The sequence below is a fragment of the Castor canadensis genome, chromosome 5 (genome assembly GCF_047511655.1).
Source record: "Castor canadensis chromosome 5, mCasCan1.hap1v2, whole genome shotgun sequence".
Lineage (NCBI taxonomy): Eukaryota > Metazoa > Chordata > Mammalia > Rodentia > Castoridae > Castor > Castor canadensis.
The window spans coordinates 136129061-136144819 of record NC_133390.1 but is presented as its reverse complement, the minus strand read 5'-3'; the positions used below and the strand labels follow the sequence as shown (position 1 = coordinate 136144819).

The window sequence follows — 15759 nt, the reverse complement described above, 5'->3', positions numbered from 1 at the left end:
TTATTTCCTGACTTACACAGCATCTTTTCACTAATGAAGTGTATTAACTTCAAAGTCCTAATTTTTTAAAACTTTATTAGTATATTATCATTGCACTAGGGTACACTGTGACATTTACAAAAGTGCTTCCAATATATCTTAGTTAGGTTCACCCCCTCCACCATTATGTTTTATCCTCCCTTCTTAGAATAGTTTCAATAGATCTCATTGTTCCCCTAAATTTGTTTTATTTGGATTAAAAGCAAAACTACAAAAAACTCTTCATTCAATGGGGCACAGAGGCTCATACCTGTAATCCTAACTACTTGGTAGGATTGTGGTTCAAGGTCAGCCCAAGCAAAAGTTAGCCAGACTCCCTTCTCAACCAATTGTTGGGCGTGGTGGCACACACCTGTCATCCCAAACCATGTGGGAAGCTAAGATTGGGAGGCACCATTCCAGACCAACCTGGGCAAAAAAAAAAAAAAAAAAAAAAATCATGAGCCTTCATCTCAATGAAAAAAAGCTGGACGTGGTGCTATATACCTGTCAACCCAGTGGTGGAAAAAAGGATAAACAGGAGGATTGCAGTCCTGGCTGGACTGGACAAAAGTGAGACCCTATCTCAAAAAAATAACAAGAGCAAAAGGGTTGAAGGCATGGCTCAAGCAGTAGAGCACCTGCCTAGGAAGCACAAAGCCCAGAATTCAAACCCCAGCACTGTCAAAATCCTCTTTATTCAACTCAAGAAAAACTGATTTAAAATGGGAGCGAAGTTATTGGCAGGTTTACCTCACATGAAATAGCAAAATGAATGTGACAATTTGCAGGCAAATTTATTAGGGTTCTCCAGAGAAACAGAAGCAATAGGATCTATCTACCCACCTACCTGTTTGGAGAGAGAGACTGAGTATAAGGATTTAGCACAAGATTATATTTGTTCTATTCAGACATTCAACTTATTGGATGAAGCCTACTCATGTTATGGAAAGTAATCTGCTTTACTCTACTGATTAAAAATATTAGTCTCTTCCAAAAAATGCATTTACAGAAACATCCATAATGTGTGGCCAAATATCTGGCCACTCCATGACCTGTCAAGTTGATATGTGAAATTCCATCACAACTACTATATAAAATACATCAGGTATTAACAATGAATTTTATAAGGATCAAGAGGGAAAGGTAGCACTTGATACCAATAATAAGCAGAACAAAAACAAAAAAACCCAAAGATTCCTTTTCTATGATAATTACAATGTTAATGGGGTTTAAAATTAATTATGTCTATGAACATTCTGATTGCTATATTTTTTCATATTGTTCTTCACTGAAGTGTAATTCATATGTCAGTTGGGGGCCTTCCTCTGATCCCTTTAAGTCTAGACAAAAATATTTAAAACCTTTGGCTTCTAACCCTGCAGAAGTTTAAGATCTCATTCAATATTTCTGCAAATTCCCAACAATCAAATTCTCATCTCTTCTGCTTCTTAACTCTGCTATCTCTCCAAGCCCTGTGGTTCTACATTACAGTGACTCTAACATGAGACTCATTCTTTTTAATTTGAAAACTGTATTTATTTGAAACCTTACAAACAAAAATTACGCTATTTTACCATACTAATAGTAAGTCCCACAGAAAATGCAATTGGAAATGTTTTTCTTTTTTTTTAGTGGGACTGAGGTTTGAACTCAGGATTTTATGCTTTCAAAGCAGGTACTGTACTGCTTGAGACACACCTCCAGTTCATTTTGCTCTGGTTATTTTGGAGACAGGGTCTCCAACTTTCTGCCCAGGCTGGCCTCAAACCAGGATCCTCCTAATCTCAGCCTCCAAAGGATTACAAGTGTGAGCCACCAGTGTGTGGTGGGAAATGCTTTTTGAGATACACATGTTTAGAAAAACACTGGTCTTTGTAAAGAGACTCATCTCTTTGACTTCTACAAGAAAAACCCATGCCAAGCGTGAGTCTGACAGACTTTACAGGACACATTGGGCCAGGGAAGGCATCACAACACAGTCCACGTCCTCCTGCCACTTTTGGGCTCTTTCTTCTCTCTTCTTTCTGGGTGCCCAACACTCTAATGTTTGTACCTCTTCTGTATCAACCAATTTTACCACTCAGGTGAATGGCTGTGCATGTCCCAAATTTTGTTATGGGCTAGGTAGGGCGGTTTCCTTTGCAAGGGATAGGTACTTGGCTTAAACCAGCTTAGGGCAAAAGACTTATTTTTTTGGCTCATGTACTCAAATGACAAGCTTATCAACAAAATTGCAAGGAGAGAAGGATTTAGCTACTGCAAAAGTCCCTGGAACCAGGTGCTTAAACCTCCTCCTCTCATTGAGACAAGAAGTCTCAATTCTTTTAGCTTTGACCATCTGGGAGGGGCGTTTTACATTCTTTACTGTTCAAAACCATAAAAATGCTGGCTAAGGACTTTGACTGGCTTAACTTGGTCAGCTGCCTGTCTTTGCCCCAGTGGCCTATCATGTGTGTGTTCCTGTAAGAACACAGAACATCCTAAGGGAACCAAATACTCGAGGAGCAGGGGCCTTTTCTAAGCAAAATGAGGAATTTCACCATAGACATAATATTCTGGAATATTTTTGACTATCAAGTAAAATATGGGATAACCACTTCTGAGTCCTATACCAGCACTTTAAACGAAGTGTCACCGGATTTCAGAGGAGGGGGCAATGAATATTGCCTGCTGGGAAGCACGAAGAAATACTTTCAAGACCTCTTGAGATGAGCCTTTAAGGGATTGAGTGTGATTTGCCAAGCCAAGAGGGGATTCAGGGAAGAGAGACTTCCAGGCTTGAGCAAACGGACGTAAGTAACTCCTTTTCCAAACCTCAACTTTCATATGCTGGAAAAAAAAATGCATTTAAGCCATCGAAAACAAAGGATAAAAAAAAAAATCATGTCATTGCAAGGACAGGAGATTAAATCTTTGCTTGAACTGAAACACAAAATGTGTGATTTAACCCCTTTACAACTTGACTTTCTCACCTGTTACACATTGCACGATGATGATGGTGCCTTCAGAAAACTCAGGTGATAGTCAATACCTTAGCATATTCTAAGTGCTCAATACATGCTGGAGAGATTAGCAATTTTTATACACGTAAGTGTAGCTGGGGGTTATTTTGGGTGATAAATGGGGGCTAGATTAACTATTAACTATTTAAAGATATGTAACTCACTGTTTAAAGTGAGTTTTTTAATGCACAGTAGGCGTTATTGTTAAATACTTAAAAAAACTTTTTTCATAGTCTTGGTATATACTGTGGTACAAAAGAGAAAACAAGAAATAACGAGGGATCTTAAGTGTTCCGCTTTAATTCTATATTGACATAAATGAGAAAGGAAGACAAAAAAGGCAAGCCTTTTCTAAGTGATCAAATGGGCAGAGAGCTCCCTCGGGCCTGCAGAGTGGGGGTAGCCGCGGCCAAAGCGTCACCAGGGAGGCCCCGCGACTCACACGAACTCTACACCTCGCGCGGGGACCGGGACCACACACAGCGAACACACCACGCGAGGCCAGCAGCAGCCTTCTCACCTGGTCCGCCGTTGGATCCCGCTTCCCACAGCGGGCCCAGCGACGCACTGTCTCAGAGGCTCTCGCCTAGTAAATGCCCCTTCCCACCGCCCCCCGCGGTGTCGTCGTGACATCACTTCCGGTCTCAGGCGCGCACGTGGGAGGAAGTGCGGGTACCCGCGGCCCGCCGCTCCTGTCTCTTTGGTTACCCTCGTCCGCCGGCCGGACCGTTGCCTCCAACTGTGTTGCCGCTATGGGAGTCCCAGCGTTCTTCCGCTGGCTTAGCCGCAAGTACCCGTCCATCATTGTCAACTGCGTGGAAGAGAAGGTGAGGAGGCACCAGGTGGCCGCTAAGTCGGAGCCGGGGGTGCCGGCGCGTCTAGGCCGCGGCCCTCGGGTTCCGCTGCCTGGCCCAGGGGAGCTTCGCCTGAGTTAGCGTCGCCCTCCCAACTCCTTGGGTAGCCGCGGTTGCGACGTTCGGTTAGACGCGGGTTCAGGGATTCATGCCCGCGGAGCGGCCTGGGCGAGGCAAGCAGGCTGAGCAGGGTCGGAACTGGCGGGAGGACCGCTCCTCCCCTGCCCCGCTTTTCCCGGCACCGGAAGGCTCCGCCCACTGCTTTGTTTCCTCCCGGGACAGCGCAGTTTCGGTCCCGGAAGGGACTCAAAAAGTGTTAAGATAACACTTGCTAGGTGTGCTGCCTTGGCGATGCACGGGTGAAGATCACTGCTTTACAATCTCGTAAACGCCGGCGGCGAGCTTTTTGTTGCTTTGTTGATGTTTAATCACACGCGGAAGGCTGCATGTTAGAAAGGTCTAGGACTGGACGAAGTCTGATACGTACCCTCAGCTATATGTGTTCCGACTGCTGGATAGATGACTGTCGAAAATTTCAAGATTCTTAGGTGCACTCGAATAATATGCTTTTTTGGTATTAGTTTGTTAATATCTTAGACTTTTAGCCGCTCTTGAGCTTTATTTTTGTCGTTTCCGTGATTCTGCCTAAGTTCGATTTTGTACTCAGAATTATGGATTGGGAAGCTTCGGAGCACATGTGTCCCTCCCCTTGGTTTTTGACGTATTTGGATATCGCTATGACTGATTTTCCTTAGAACTTTTTTCTGTTTTGGCACTGGGGTTTGAACTCACGACTTCATGCTTGCTAAGGCAGGCACTCTTACCGCTTGAGCCACTCCACCGGTCTTCCCCCCGCCCACATCTCCCCCATTTTTTTGATTTTTTTTTTTTTTTCCTAGATAGTATCTCGCGAACTATTTACTCTGGCTGCCTTCGAACCGCAATCTTGTTGATCTCTGCCTCCTGAGTAGCTAGGATTACAGGCGAGGCACTGCCGCCCGGCTAGCATTTGCTTAGGTCTTGAGTTTTACTTACTCCTGTTTCTGGAGAATCCAAAAGCCCTATTTTTTGTGTTTTTCTGGGAAGAGTAATTGCTAAGGTGAATGCTTATTTCCTTTGTAAAGCTTTTGTCAAACTTTATATTCTCATGGACTGTACTAAAAAGCAACAGTTCTTGTTCCACTCTTTCCCGATTTGTATCTCCTTTCCAGAGACGTCCACTTACATACTTATATAATTTATTTATTTGTTGGAGGTGCAGAGGTTTGAACTCAGGGCTCCGCTCTTGCTAGGCACGCGCTCTACTACTTGAGCCACTCTGCCAGCCCAACTTTTGTATTTTGGTTCTGTCTCTAAATATCAGAGACAAATATTTTTGTGCTTGATTTATCAGTCTAACTATGATAGAGAAGTTAGTCACTTGTCCACTCCCCCCCCCTTCCTAATGCAAATCACTATTTCTTCCATTGGAAAGCTTTGTAACTTCAAGTTCTACATCTTTTTTTTTTTTTTTTTTTAATTCCATCACCTGTATAAAAGTTAAGTGTTTAGCTTTTCTACCCCTGGCTGTACCCAGGTTTGCCAACTATACTTCCTTGTTGGTATCCAAAATTGTCAGGGATCTGCTTATACATGTTTGTTTTGAAAAGGCTGAGAAAGGAAACAGTATTGTTGGTTGTTGTCCTGTGCAAATTCCTCTCATGTGCTTCTTATTTCTTATGTTACTTTTCTTTTTCCTAGAGCTGCCTTTCTTTTTCACATTTTATACCCTTTCCTTACCCAAATTATTTTATCATTTTTTCAAGTCCTCTTAAACCAAGGTTTTAGACTCCAGGCCCAGACGCCTGGTATTCCACCTGTTAGATACTAGATATGGCCAAGGACAGGGAAAGGGAGGTTTGGCACATGGCATGGGTATGCCATGGGAAGACTGTGTCAACTTCAGCCATCTTTAGGTTTAAATAGACAAAGAATTGGGGACATGTTATTAAACTTCTGGTTACAGGTATGTTCCAGTGGCTCATTTTCTCAGTCTGTTTTGGGAGGGATTCAGGAGAAGTTAACACCACTGATTGCCTGGCAGGTGGTCTGTCCTGAGGAGGCTGTGTTCTTTAGGGGAAGAGTCTATATTGTTCCTTAGGGATAGATCTGCTCCCTTGTCATGAAGTTGTTATCCTGTCAGTCCTGTCCTTCCTGGAACCTAAGGTGATTGTCAAGTGACTGGTTTATAACAAAGATGGATACAAAAGGAGGCAGGAATGCCAGATTTTTCTCCTGCTTTTAGTTAATCCATAAGCCCAAGTAAGGAGCAAGAACAGTTAAGTAGCTGTTAAATTTTTTCTTCAGAGACTCCTTAGAGTCTTTTTTTTTTTTGAAACGGTTTCACCATGTAGGCAAACCCAGTTGGAGGATTGGATGCTGGTCTCCAATTCATAGTCTTCCTGCCTCAGCCTCCTAAGTGCTGGGATTACAGTTATGTGCCTGGCTTTTGGAGTCACTTATTTCTGTTGCAGTCACGGAAGTAATTTCTGGAGCCTTGCTGAAAGGTGCTTCATGAGATTTTTTTTAGTCGTAAGCACTATTTTATGGACCATCATCTTTCTTGGCTAAAATCCTTCCTTGAATTTTATTCTCAGTTGAATTCTTAGGGAAATGTCATTGTGAGATTTTAGTTTTCTGTCATTGCAGGCCCCAAAATATCTTCATTGTATCCTATACACGTGACTGATCGATAGCTAGGCATGGATCTCAAGTTTGAAAAATTAGTTTTCCATACGACTTTGTAGACATTGTTCTTTTGTCACTTGGTATTGTTGACCACAAGTTCATTATTAGTGTGATTTTTATTTAACCAATACTTTTGTAGTACTTACCATGTACCAGTTACTATACAAAGTACCCTGTAGACATTAGCTTAATAAATCTTCATAACTTCTTAACTGTATGATTATTGCTACTTATTATTATTATAGATAAGAAAATCGTGACAGAAAGGCCAAATATCATACTCAGCTAATTTCAGAGCCAGTGTGAAAGCCAGGAGGACCGTGCTCCTAATTTTTATGACCTTCTGCATTTATTCTTTTGCTTTAATCCGTGTTTCTTTCAAGTTTTATTTTATTTGTTTTTTTTGAGACAGCGTCTTGCTGTGTTCCCAGGCTGACTATGAGCTTCTGAACTTCAGCAGTTTTCCTGCCTTAGTTTCCCTCATGATTGGGATTACAGCCACATCCAGCTTTCTGAATTGTAAGCTTTCATAATGATGGGTTTAGGTACAGATTTCATTGTAAATTTAATTTTCTTCTTTTTTTTTTTTTGGTGGTACTGTGGTTTGAACTCAGGACTTCACACTTGCTAGGCAGGTGCTCTGACGCTTGACCCACACCTAGCCTTTTTTTTACACTGCTTATTTTTGGAGCTAGACCCTCACTTTTTTTTTTCCGGCCCAGGCTAGCCTGGACTGTTGTCCTCCTGATTTCATCCTATAGCTTGGGATGACATGTGCATGCCACCATGCTCAGTTTTTTTCATTGAGCTGATATCTCACAAATTTTTTTCTTTTCTTGCCCTGACTGGCCTGGACCGTGATCCTTCCAGTCTCAGCCTCCTGAGTTGCTTGGAATAATAGGCACATACCATGCTTTAGTTATTTTTTGAATAGAGTCTCATTATGTCTCCCTCATAACTGGATGACAGGTACTCACCATCACACCCAGCTTGTTGGTTGAGATAGGGTCTCACCAACATTTTTGCCTGGGCTGGCCTTGAACCTCTGTTCTCTGGATCTCTGCTTCCTGAGCAGCTGAAGTAAGCCACAGTGGTTGGCTTTGTTTTGTTTTCTTGAGAGAGTCTTGCTGTGGCCTTGAACTGTGATCCTCTCAATCTTTGTCTCCCAAGTGGCTATGATTACAGCAGTGAGCTACCATGCCTGGTGTGATTTGCAATACTTCATTTTTTTTGGCTGGATTGGAATTTGAATTCAGGGCTTCATACTTGCAAAGCAGGCAGCCACACCTCCAACCCATTTTGCTCTGGTTATTTTGAAGATGGAGTCTCCTAAATTACTTGCCTGGGCTGGCTTGAACCTTGATCCTCCCATCTCAGCCTCATGAGTCACTGGTGCCTGACAAGATATTTCTTAATGTAAGAATTTGCAGCCATAAACTTCCCTGTGAAATTTAGGTATCGTAAGTTTTAGTATATTGTGTCTTCATTTTCATTGATTTCAAAGCATTATCTGATTTCCCTTTTGACTCCTTTTTTGACCCATGGGTTATTTAGGAGTGAGTTGTTTAATTTCTGCATATTTGTGAATTTGCCAAATTACCTTCTATTACTGATTTTTAAATTTCATTTCATTGTGGTTAGAGAATATACTTTGTATTATTTCTGTGCATTAAAATTTACTGAGAGGCTTTTTCATGTACAGTTGAGAATGTATAATCTGTTAGCTATATTGTTCTACAAATATTTGATAGGTCTAGTTATTTTTGGTGTTTAAGTCATCTGTTTCCATGTTGATTTTGTCTAGTTCTATCCATTGTTGAAAATACAGTTTTGAAGTCTCTAAACTGTCACTGTGGAATTGACTCTCATTTAAAAAAATTTTTATTTAGTGCATTTTGTGTCCTCTTATTAAGTGCATACATTTTTATAATTGTTATATGTTTTAATGGACTGACTTATTACAAAATGTACCTATTTGTCTTTAAGTCTCTTTTGACTAATCTCAGTGTAACCACTCCAGCAGTATAATTATCTTTTCCCATTCATTTAATTTTATTCTACATCTTTGAATACCAACTTTGTCTCCTGTAGATAATATTTTGTTTTTTTTTTTTTTTTTGAGAAAGGGTCTTTCATATTAGCCTGGAACTTTCCATCTTCTTGCCCCAACCTCCTTTAAGTGTTGAAATTACAGGTGTGTGCCACCATGTGAGACAGGATCCTTTTTGAAAATCTACTTTGTCTTTTTGTTGAATAATTTAACTCCCTCACAGTATAATTTTTATGTAGTTAGACATATTTGAATTTATGTCTGTCATTTTACTTTTTCTGTGTTTTTCTTCCTTTATTCCTCTTTTACATTGCGTGAATATTTTTCTAAAATAGCTTTCTAATTTCATTAGTAACTTTTTCCATTGTTTTTTGAGATTTTTTTTCCCCCCCAAATTCATTGCTCTAGAGTTTGAATTATCACATAGGGTCACTTGCTTTCAACCTAAAGAACTTCATTTAGTATTTCATGGAATTTAAGTATGACAACTACTAATTCTCTGTTTCTATTCATAAGAAAAGTCTTTGTTTCACTTTCAGTTTTGAACAGTAGCTTCCTTAGATACAGGTTTTTTGGTTACAGATAATATTTTTTTCTCTTCTAGTTCTTTTTATACCATCCCACTGCTTTGTGCACACCCCCCCCCCCCCCCGCATCCCCCAAAAAAGTCAGGTGCTAATCTTACTGGGATTCCTTTTAAGTAACTCTACGTGTTTTTGTTGGTTGGTTCTTTCAGTATAGTCTCCTTATATTTTACTTTCAGCATTTTTACTGTGATATGTTTGTTGTGAGTCTCTTTGTATTTATCTTACTTGGTATTTATAGAGCTTCCAGGATGTAATTATTACTTTTTAATAAATTTGGGGTTTTTTTTTAGATATTATTTCTTTGAATATTTTTTTCTGCTCCCTTCCTTCTAATGCTCCTCCCATTATGTGTTTGTTTATGCACTGTGTCCCATATCTCTTTCTACCTCTCTTCATTTTTTTTTTCCAGCCACTTCTTTGGCTTGAATAATTTTCATTAATCTGTCAAGTCTGTTAATTCTGTCTTTTGACAATTCCATCTGCTTTTGAGCTAATTTCAGTTATTATAATTTTCAACTGTAGAATTTTTATTTGGTTATTTTTAAATCCTTTTTTTCCCCTTTGTTGCTATTCTTTATTTGATGAATTGTCATGCCTTAACTTTTTGATCATATTTTAGTTCTGTGAGCACATTTAATGGCTTAAGATTTCTTTCTGTTAAATTCAAAGATTTCTTTCTGTTAAATTCAACAGCTGGTCATGCTCACAGGCAGCTTCTTGCCTGCTTTTTCCCTCTGTGTACGTGCCATAGATTTTTATTTGTTTGTTTTAGATTTTGTTGTTGCTTGTTACTGCTTTTGGCATATCTGGTAATTTTTTTGTTGCAAATTGTACATTTTATAGCAATCTTGGGTACTCCTCCCTTCCAGACCCTACCTGGGCTTGTTATAGTTACTTGCTTGTTCATTTGTTTATTGACTGGATGGATTATTTTAGTGAATTGTATTTCTCTTTATTATTCCTCTGAGGTTCCTCAGGAAGATACAGTTTTGGGCATGCTTTACATACACCCTGAGATAACAGTGTAGGTAGCCTCCCTGCCATTCTTTTCTGATTAAACTCCACCACTTGGTTGTTTTCAACAATGTTCTGGGGCATAAATTCCTCTTAATGGCTCATACGTATTAAGTTTCTGAGGGCAGTGATATTTTGCTATACCCTGGAGAGCTCCTCCCGGTAGTCTTTATCTCCCAGTTCTTCCCTGGAAACTAGCTGGCCTAGTCTAGGCTATATCTTTAGTAGACCCACAAATCTTCCAGTTGCTTTTACTACAACTTTGACTATTCTTGAGAGTACCATTAAGTTTAAACTTCAACATACTCTTTTGCAAATGATGATTCAAAATTTTCAAAGGTTTTCTTGATGAGGTTACATTTGCCTTAGAACCATTTCTAAAGGCTTAAATTTTTTTAAAATTGATTTTCATCAGTTTCAATGGGGAGCAGGTGAGTGGAATTCCTCACCCTCTCATAATGGAAGTTGATCTCTCCAATATGTTGTGATGTCTGGAAGGCAAGGATAAATTTTGTATGATTTGTATATTTTGTATCTTCTGTAGTGTTTGCTTTAGTCCTTGGCACATACCATGTTGGGTACAGTGGAATTGTAGTTAAGGTAACATAGCTTATCTTGGTTCTTCAACCTGGCAATACTGTGACCTTGGAGAAGCCACTTAACCCCTCTAAACATTTGAGTTCTCATTTATAAGTGGAATACTCCAGAACTCAGAGGATATTGTGAGGATGGAGTACAATAATCCATGAGTAAAAGCCCTTAGACCTGTGCTGATCACATTTTGGTGCTCCATAAATATTACTGAAAATTATTAGTCCTTGTTTACTAACATCGTATAAAAATGAAGATCTAACTCATACAACTTGAATGTACACTAATCAACTGCAAGTATTCAAATGCCGTATTTGGTAGCTACATCATGATTTATTGCTCAGTGACAGAGTGCTTGCCTAACATTACTGAAGCTATGGGTTTGATCCCCAGCACTGGGGGGAAAAATATGGCCTGAATTTTTAAGCCATAATAATGTAATTTAAAATTTTCACTAGCTTTTGGCTATTTCTCCCCAAAATATCACCCACATTTTTATGTTTCTTTTCTGTAGCTAAAGCAGCTTTTGCTTAGAATGTAAGAGTAGTGATGCTGGCTATTTGGATATGCCAAAGAGAAGCTAAAGTGCTATTTTTCTGTGAAAAGATGGAAAGTTTTGACAAATAAGAAAAAAATCATCTAAGATCTGTGATAAGAATGAAGCATAATATATACAGAGTCCAGTGCTGCTGCAATTTCAGGCATCCACTGGGACCTTTGGAACATATTGTCTGGGGTAAGTGGGGGCTACTGTACAGACATCACTGTTTGTATTACCTGTTTACATTCCTTATTCATCTTAGCTTTTTGTACCTTCATGCAAAAATACAATAATGTTTGAACTGCCTACTTAGGATACATTTATCCCCTCCTTTTCCCATGAAGTAGAGGAGGAATTGGCTTCCTACTAAGTAGACATACCTTGACTTAACTGCCTTCTGGGTAGGGGTGCTTCCTGTTCCTCTGAGGAATTGCTACTCAGCCAGAGCACTATACTGTCCTTCTGACCCAGGCTCCCGTATTTTCTGGGAATGCCTGTCTCAAGTTGCCTGAGGTAGTTGGGCCTGAATGGGTGAAGGAAGAGGATTGGTGCTGATGGGTCATCCAGAAGCTATCTCTTGAACCCTCTCTCTGGTTCTGGACCCTTTTTGTTTTCACTCACCTTTGGCGGCATCTTTCCTATACCATGTTGTAGGTATTGTATTCCACCTTTAGTCAGAGCTATTGGTTCGACATATTACAGACATCTCTCAGAATTTCTCAGCCACAAGATGTTCTGCTTCTGGTTTTCCAGCATGGTTACACTTTTTTTTTTTTTTGTATGGCTGGGGTTTGAACTCATGATTTTGTACGTGCTAGGCAAGAGTCTTAAATTAAAATGTTTGCACAATTTAAAATTTATTTTTATTTATTTATTTATTTATTTATTTTTAACTGGTCTTGCCATGTAGCCCAGGCTCACCTCAAACTTACAATCCTCCTGCTTTACTGCTACTGAGTGCCAGGATTGTAGGCATGTACCTCAACACCCAGCATATGATCTTGGGGTGCAGTGTGTGCTCAGTTTGTCTTTTGGAGAACCCAAAAGATAATGAAAAGTTACTTGAAATGAATTGGTTTGGGGGTTCAGAGTGGTTCTTGTTTTTTTAATTTTTATTTTTTTATTATTCATATGTGCATACAATGCTTGGGTCATTTCTCCCCCTGCCCCCACCCCCTCCCTTACCACCCACTCTGCCCCCTCCCTCTCCCCCCACCCCCTCGATACCGGGCAGAAACTATTTTGCCCTTATCTCTAATTTTGTTGAAGAGAGAGTATAAGCAATAATAGGAAGGAACAAGGGTTTTTGCTGGTTGAGATAAGGATAGCTATACAAGGGAGTTGACTCATATTGATTTCCTGTGCATGTATGTTACCTTCTAGGTTAATTCTTCTTGATCTAACCTTTTCTCTAGTTCCTGGTCCCCTTTTCCTATTGGCCTCAGTTGCTTTTAAGTATCTGCCTTAGTTTCTCTGCATTGAGGGCAACAAATGCTAGCTAATTTTTTAGGTGTCTTACCTATCCTCATATCTCCCTTTTGTGCACTCGCTTTTATTTTGTGATCAAAGTTCAATCCCCTTGTTGTGTTTGCCCTTGATCTAATGTCCACATATGAGGGAGAACATACGATTTTTGGTCTTTTGGGCCAGGCTAACATCACTCAGAATGATGTTCTCCAATTCCATCCATTTACCAGCGAATGATAACATTTCGTTCTTCTTCATGGCTGCATATAATTCCATTGTGTATAAATAACCACATTTTCTTGATCCATTCGTCAGTAGTGAGGCATCTTGTCTGTTTCCATAACTTGGCTATTGTGAATAGTGCTGCAATAAACATGGGTGTGCAGGTGCCTCTGGAGTAACCTGTGTCACAGTCTTTTGGGTACATCCCCAAGAGTGGTATTGCTGGATCAAATGGTAGATCAATGTTTAGCTTTTTGAGTAGCCTCCAAATTTTTTTCCAGAGTGGTTGTACTCGTTTACATTCCCACCAGCAGTGTAAGAGGGTTCCTTTTTCCCCTGCATCCTCTCCAACACCTGTTGTTGGTGGTGTTGCTAATGATGGCTACATCATAAGATGGTGGAATCTTAGTGTGGTTTTAATTTCCATTTCCTTTATGGCTAGAGATAGTGAGCATTTTTTCATGTGTTTTTTTGCCATTTGAATTTCTTCTTTTGAGAAAGTTCTGTTTAGTTCACTTGCCCATTTCTTTATTGGTTCATTAGTTTTGGGAGAATTGAGTTTTTTAAGTTCCCTTTATATTCTGGTTATCAGTCCTTTGTCTGATGTGTAGCTGGCAAATATTTTCTCCCACAGAGTGGTTCTTGTTTTAGCTACCTTTTGATTGCTTAAAGATCTCTCTTAACAGATGATAGTTGGTACTGCTTTTGCCAAGGCTACAATTTGTGGAATGCATTCCCTTGTAGAACACCAAAATCTCTTGAAGAAAGGAGCTCTAAATTTATATAATTCAATGGCTGTGGTGGTATAATCCCATCACTTGGGGAGGCAGAGCAGGAAGATTGGGAGTTCAAGGCCAGCCTGGGTTACATAATGAGACCACGTCTCAAATTTACATAAATGTGTTCAACATGTCTATACTGTTTTTTTGTTTTTTTGTTTTTTTTTTGGTCCTACTAGAGTTTGAACTCAGGGCTTCATGCTTGCTAGGCAGTTGCTCTTCAGTTTGAATCATTCCTCCAGCTCTTTTTACTCTGGCTATTTTTTGTGATAAGGTCTTTTTTTTGTCTAGGCCAGCCAAGACCACCATCCTCTTATTTTAGGCTACCATACCTAAAGAGATGAAATCATCAGAACTTTTTGCCCAGGTTGGCCTTGAGTCATGATCCTCTCACTCTTGGCCTTCGAGGTACCTAGAATTACAGGCCTGGGCCCAGCTCTTCAGAAGAAAATGTTTGGTTCTTATAGTGGGAGTGACTGGAAATTCTCATGCAGTTACATTCAGAATTCATTGAAGAGCTGGAGTATTTCTAGTGCGATCCTAGACAGGGGTTAGCCTGCCAGTGTTTTTATGAAACACAGACATATCTATTCATGTATATATTGATTATGGCTGTTTTCATTCTATGCAAGCAGATTAAGTTTGCTACTGAGATCATATGGCTAATAATATGATGCTGTTTTCTTTGGAAGGCACAAAGAATAGGTCTTAATTTTCCTGAGTGACCATACCAGGCTGTTAGGTGTAGGAAAAAGGAAGATGTAGATTTGGGGGTGTAGAGGTTAGATGGAGAGGCAGAAAACCTCTTGACTAGAGTTTGTTTTTGTTTGGGGGTCATCAAGCTATTATATTCCATAGACCAGAATAATTGACCTCCTTTCTTTGCCACTTCCCCACTTACTGCTTCTGATCAAGATCCCTTTGCTTGATTCACAGTATCTATGTACAGAACACTGCCTAATTTCTTTGTTCTGTCCTTAAATCATTTTAATGTCCTTTCTCCTCAATTAAAATAAAAATGAAAGCTTAGTTCCATGCTCTTCCTTTCCTCACAAAGGTAATCACTCTTGAAATTGGTTTTTCTCCGTGCCTTACTTGTATATGTATTCATTCCTGAACAATATTAATATTATTTTGTCTGTTCTGTAACTTCTGTAAGTGGTATATTGTATATATTCTTCTGGATCTTGCTTTTTGGCTCAGTCATATATTTGTCACCATCCAGCTCTTGTTCTTCAGATATCATTTGTGTTTGGCAATCCAGTATATGGACATACCACAGTTCATTAATAATTTTCTTCTTGATGGATTTTTCGTCCCCCCAATTAAGCTGACCTTTGGTTTTTATTTTTTTTTTAATAGCTTTCTTGAGATAAAACAAATATTAAGTTCACTTGCTTAAAGTATACAATTCAGTAGTTGCTAGTCTACATACAGTTGTGTAATTGTCTTTATTATATAATTTTAGTATACTTTCATCGCGCCCCCAATCAATGCTGTACTCATTAGCAATCACTTCCATTCTTTCTCACCCTTCTTCTGCCCTCAGCTTGAAGCAGCCATTAATCTAGGTTTGCCTATTTAAGACTTTTCATATAAGTGGGATCATACTGTATAGGGTCTTTTATGACTGTCTTTTGTTACTTAGTGTCATGTTTTGAGGTTTATTTGTGATGTAGCTTATACAAGAATGGCTTTTAGATTGTTTCCAGCTTTTTTTGCTATTGCCTTGTATGTGTTTGGGGAATTGTTATTTAAAGTGACTTTTACTTAATAGTAAAAACTGGATCTTATGATCTTAATCTTTTGTTGAAGCTCTGGAAGAAAAAAGACAAAGGTAATATTTACAAAAATAATTGAGTACCTCTGGGAGTGAGTAAGCCCTTTTGAAGAACTCACACTGT

General features: G+C 39.5%; 1 protein-coding gene across 3 annotated transcripts in view; it reads left to right on the top strand.

The window, feature by feature from the left end:
* The first annotated feature begins 3659 nt into the window (after positions 1–3659).
* Positions 3660–15759, top strand: part of Xrn2 (5'-3' exoribonuclease 2) — a 71809-nt gene continuing 59709 nt past the window's right edge. For 2 of the 3 annotated variants that reach the window (XM_020184673.2, XM_074074224.1), the window contains exon 1: positions 3661–3850. In XM_020184673.2, coding sequence (XP_020040262.2) covers positions 3776–3850 — 75 coding nt within the window. In that variant the 5' untranslated portion in view covers positions 3661–3775. Of the gene's footprint in view, positions 3851–15759 lie in introns of all 3 variants that reach the window. The other variant, XM_074074225.1, reaches the window with a different exon arrangement.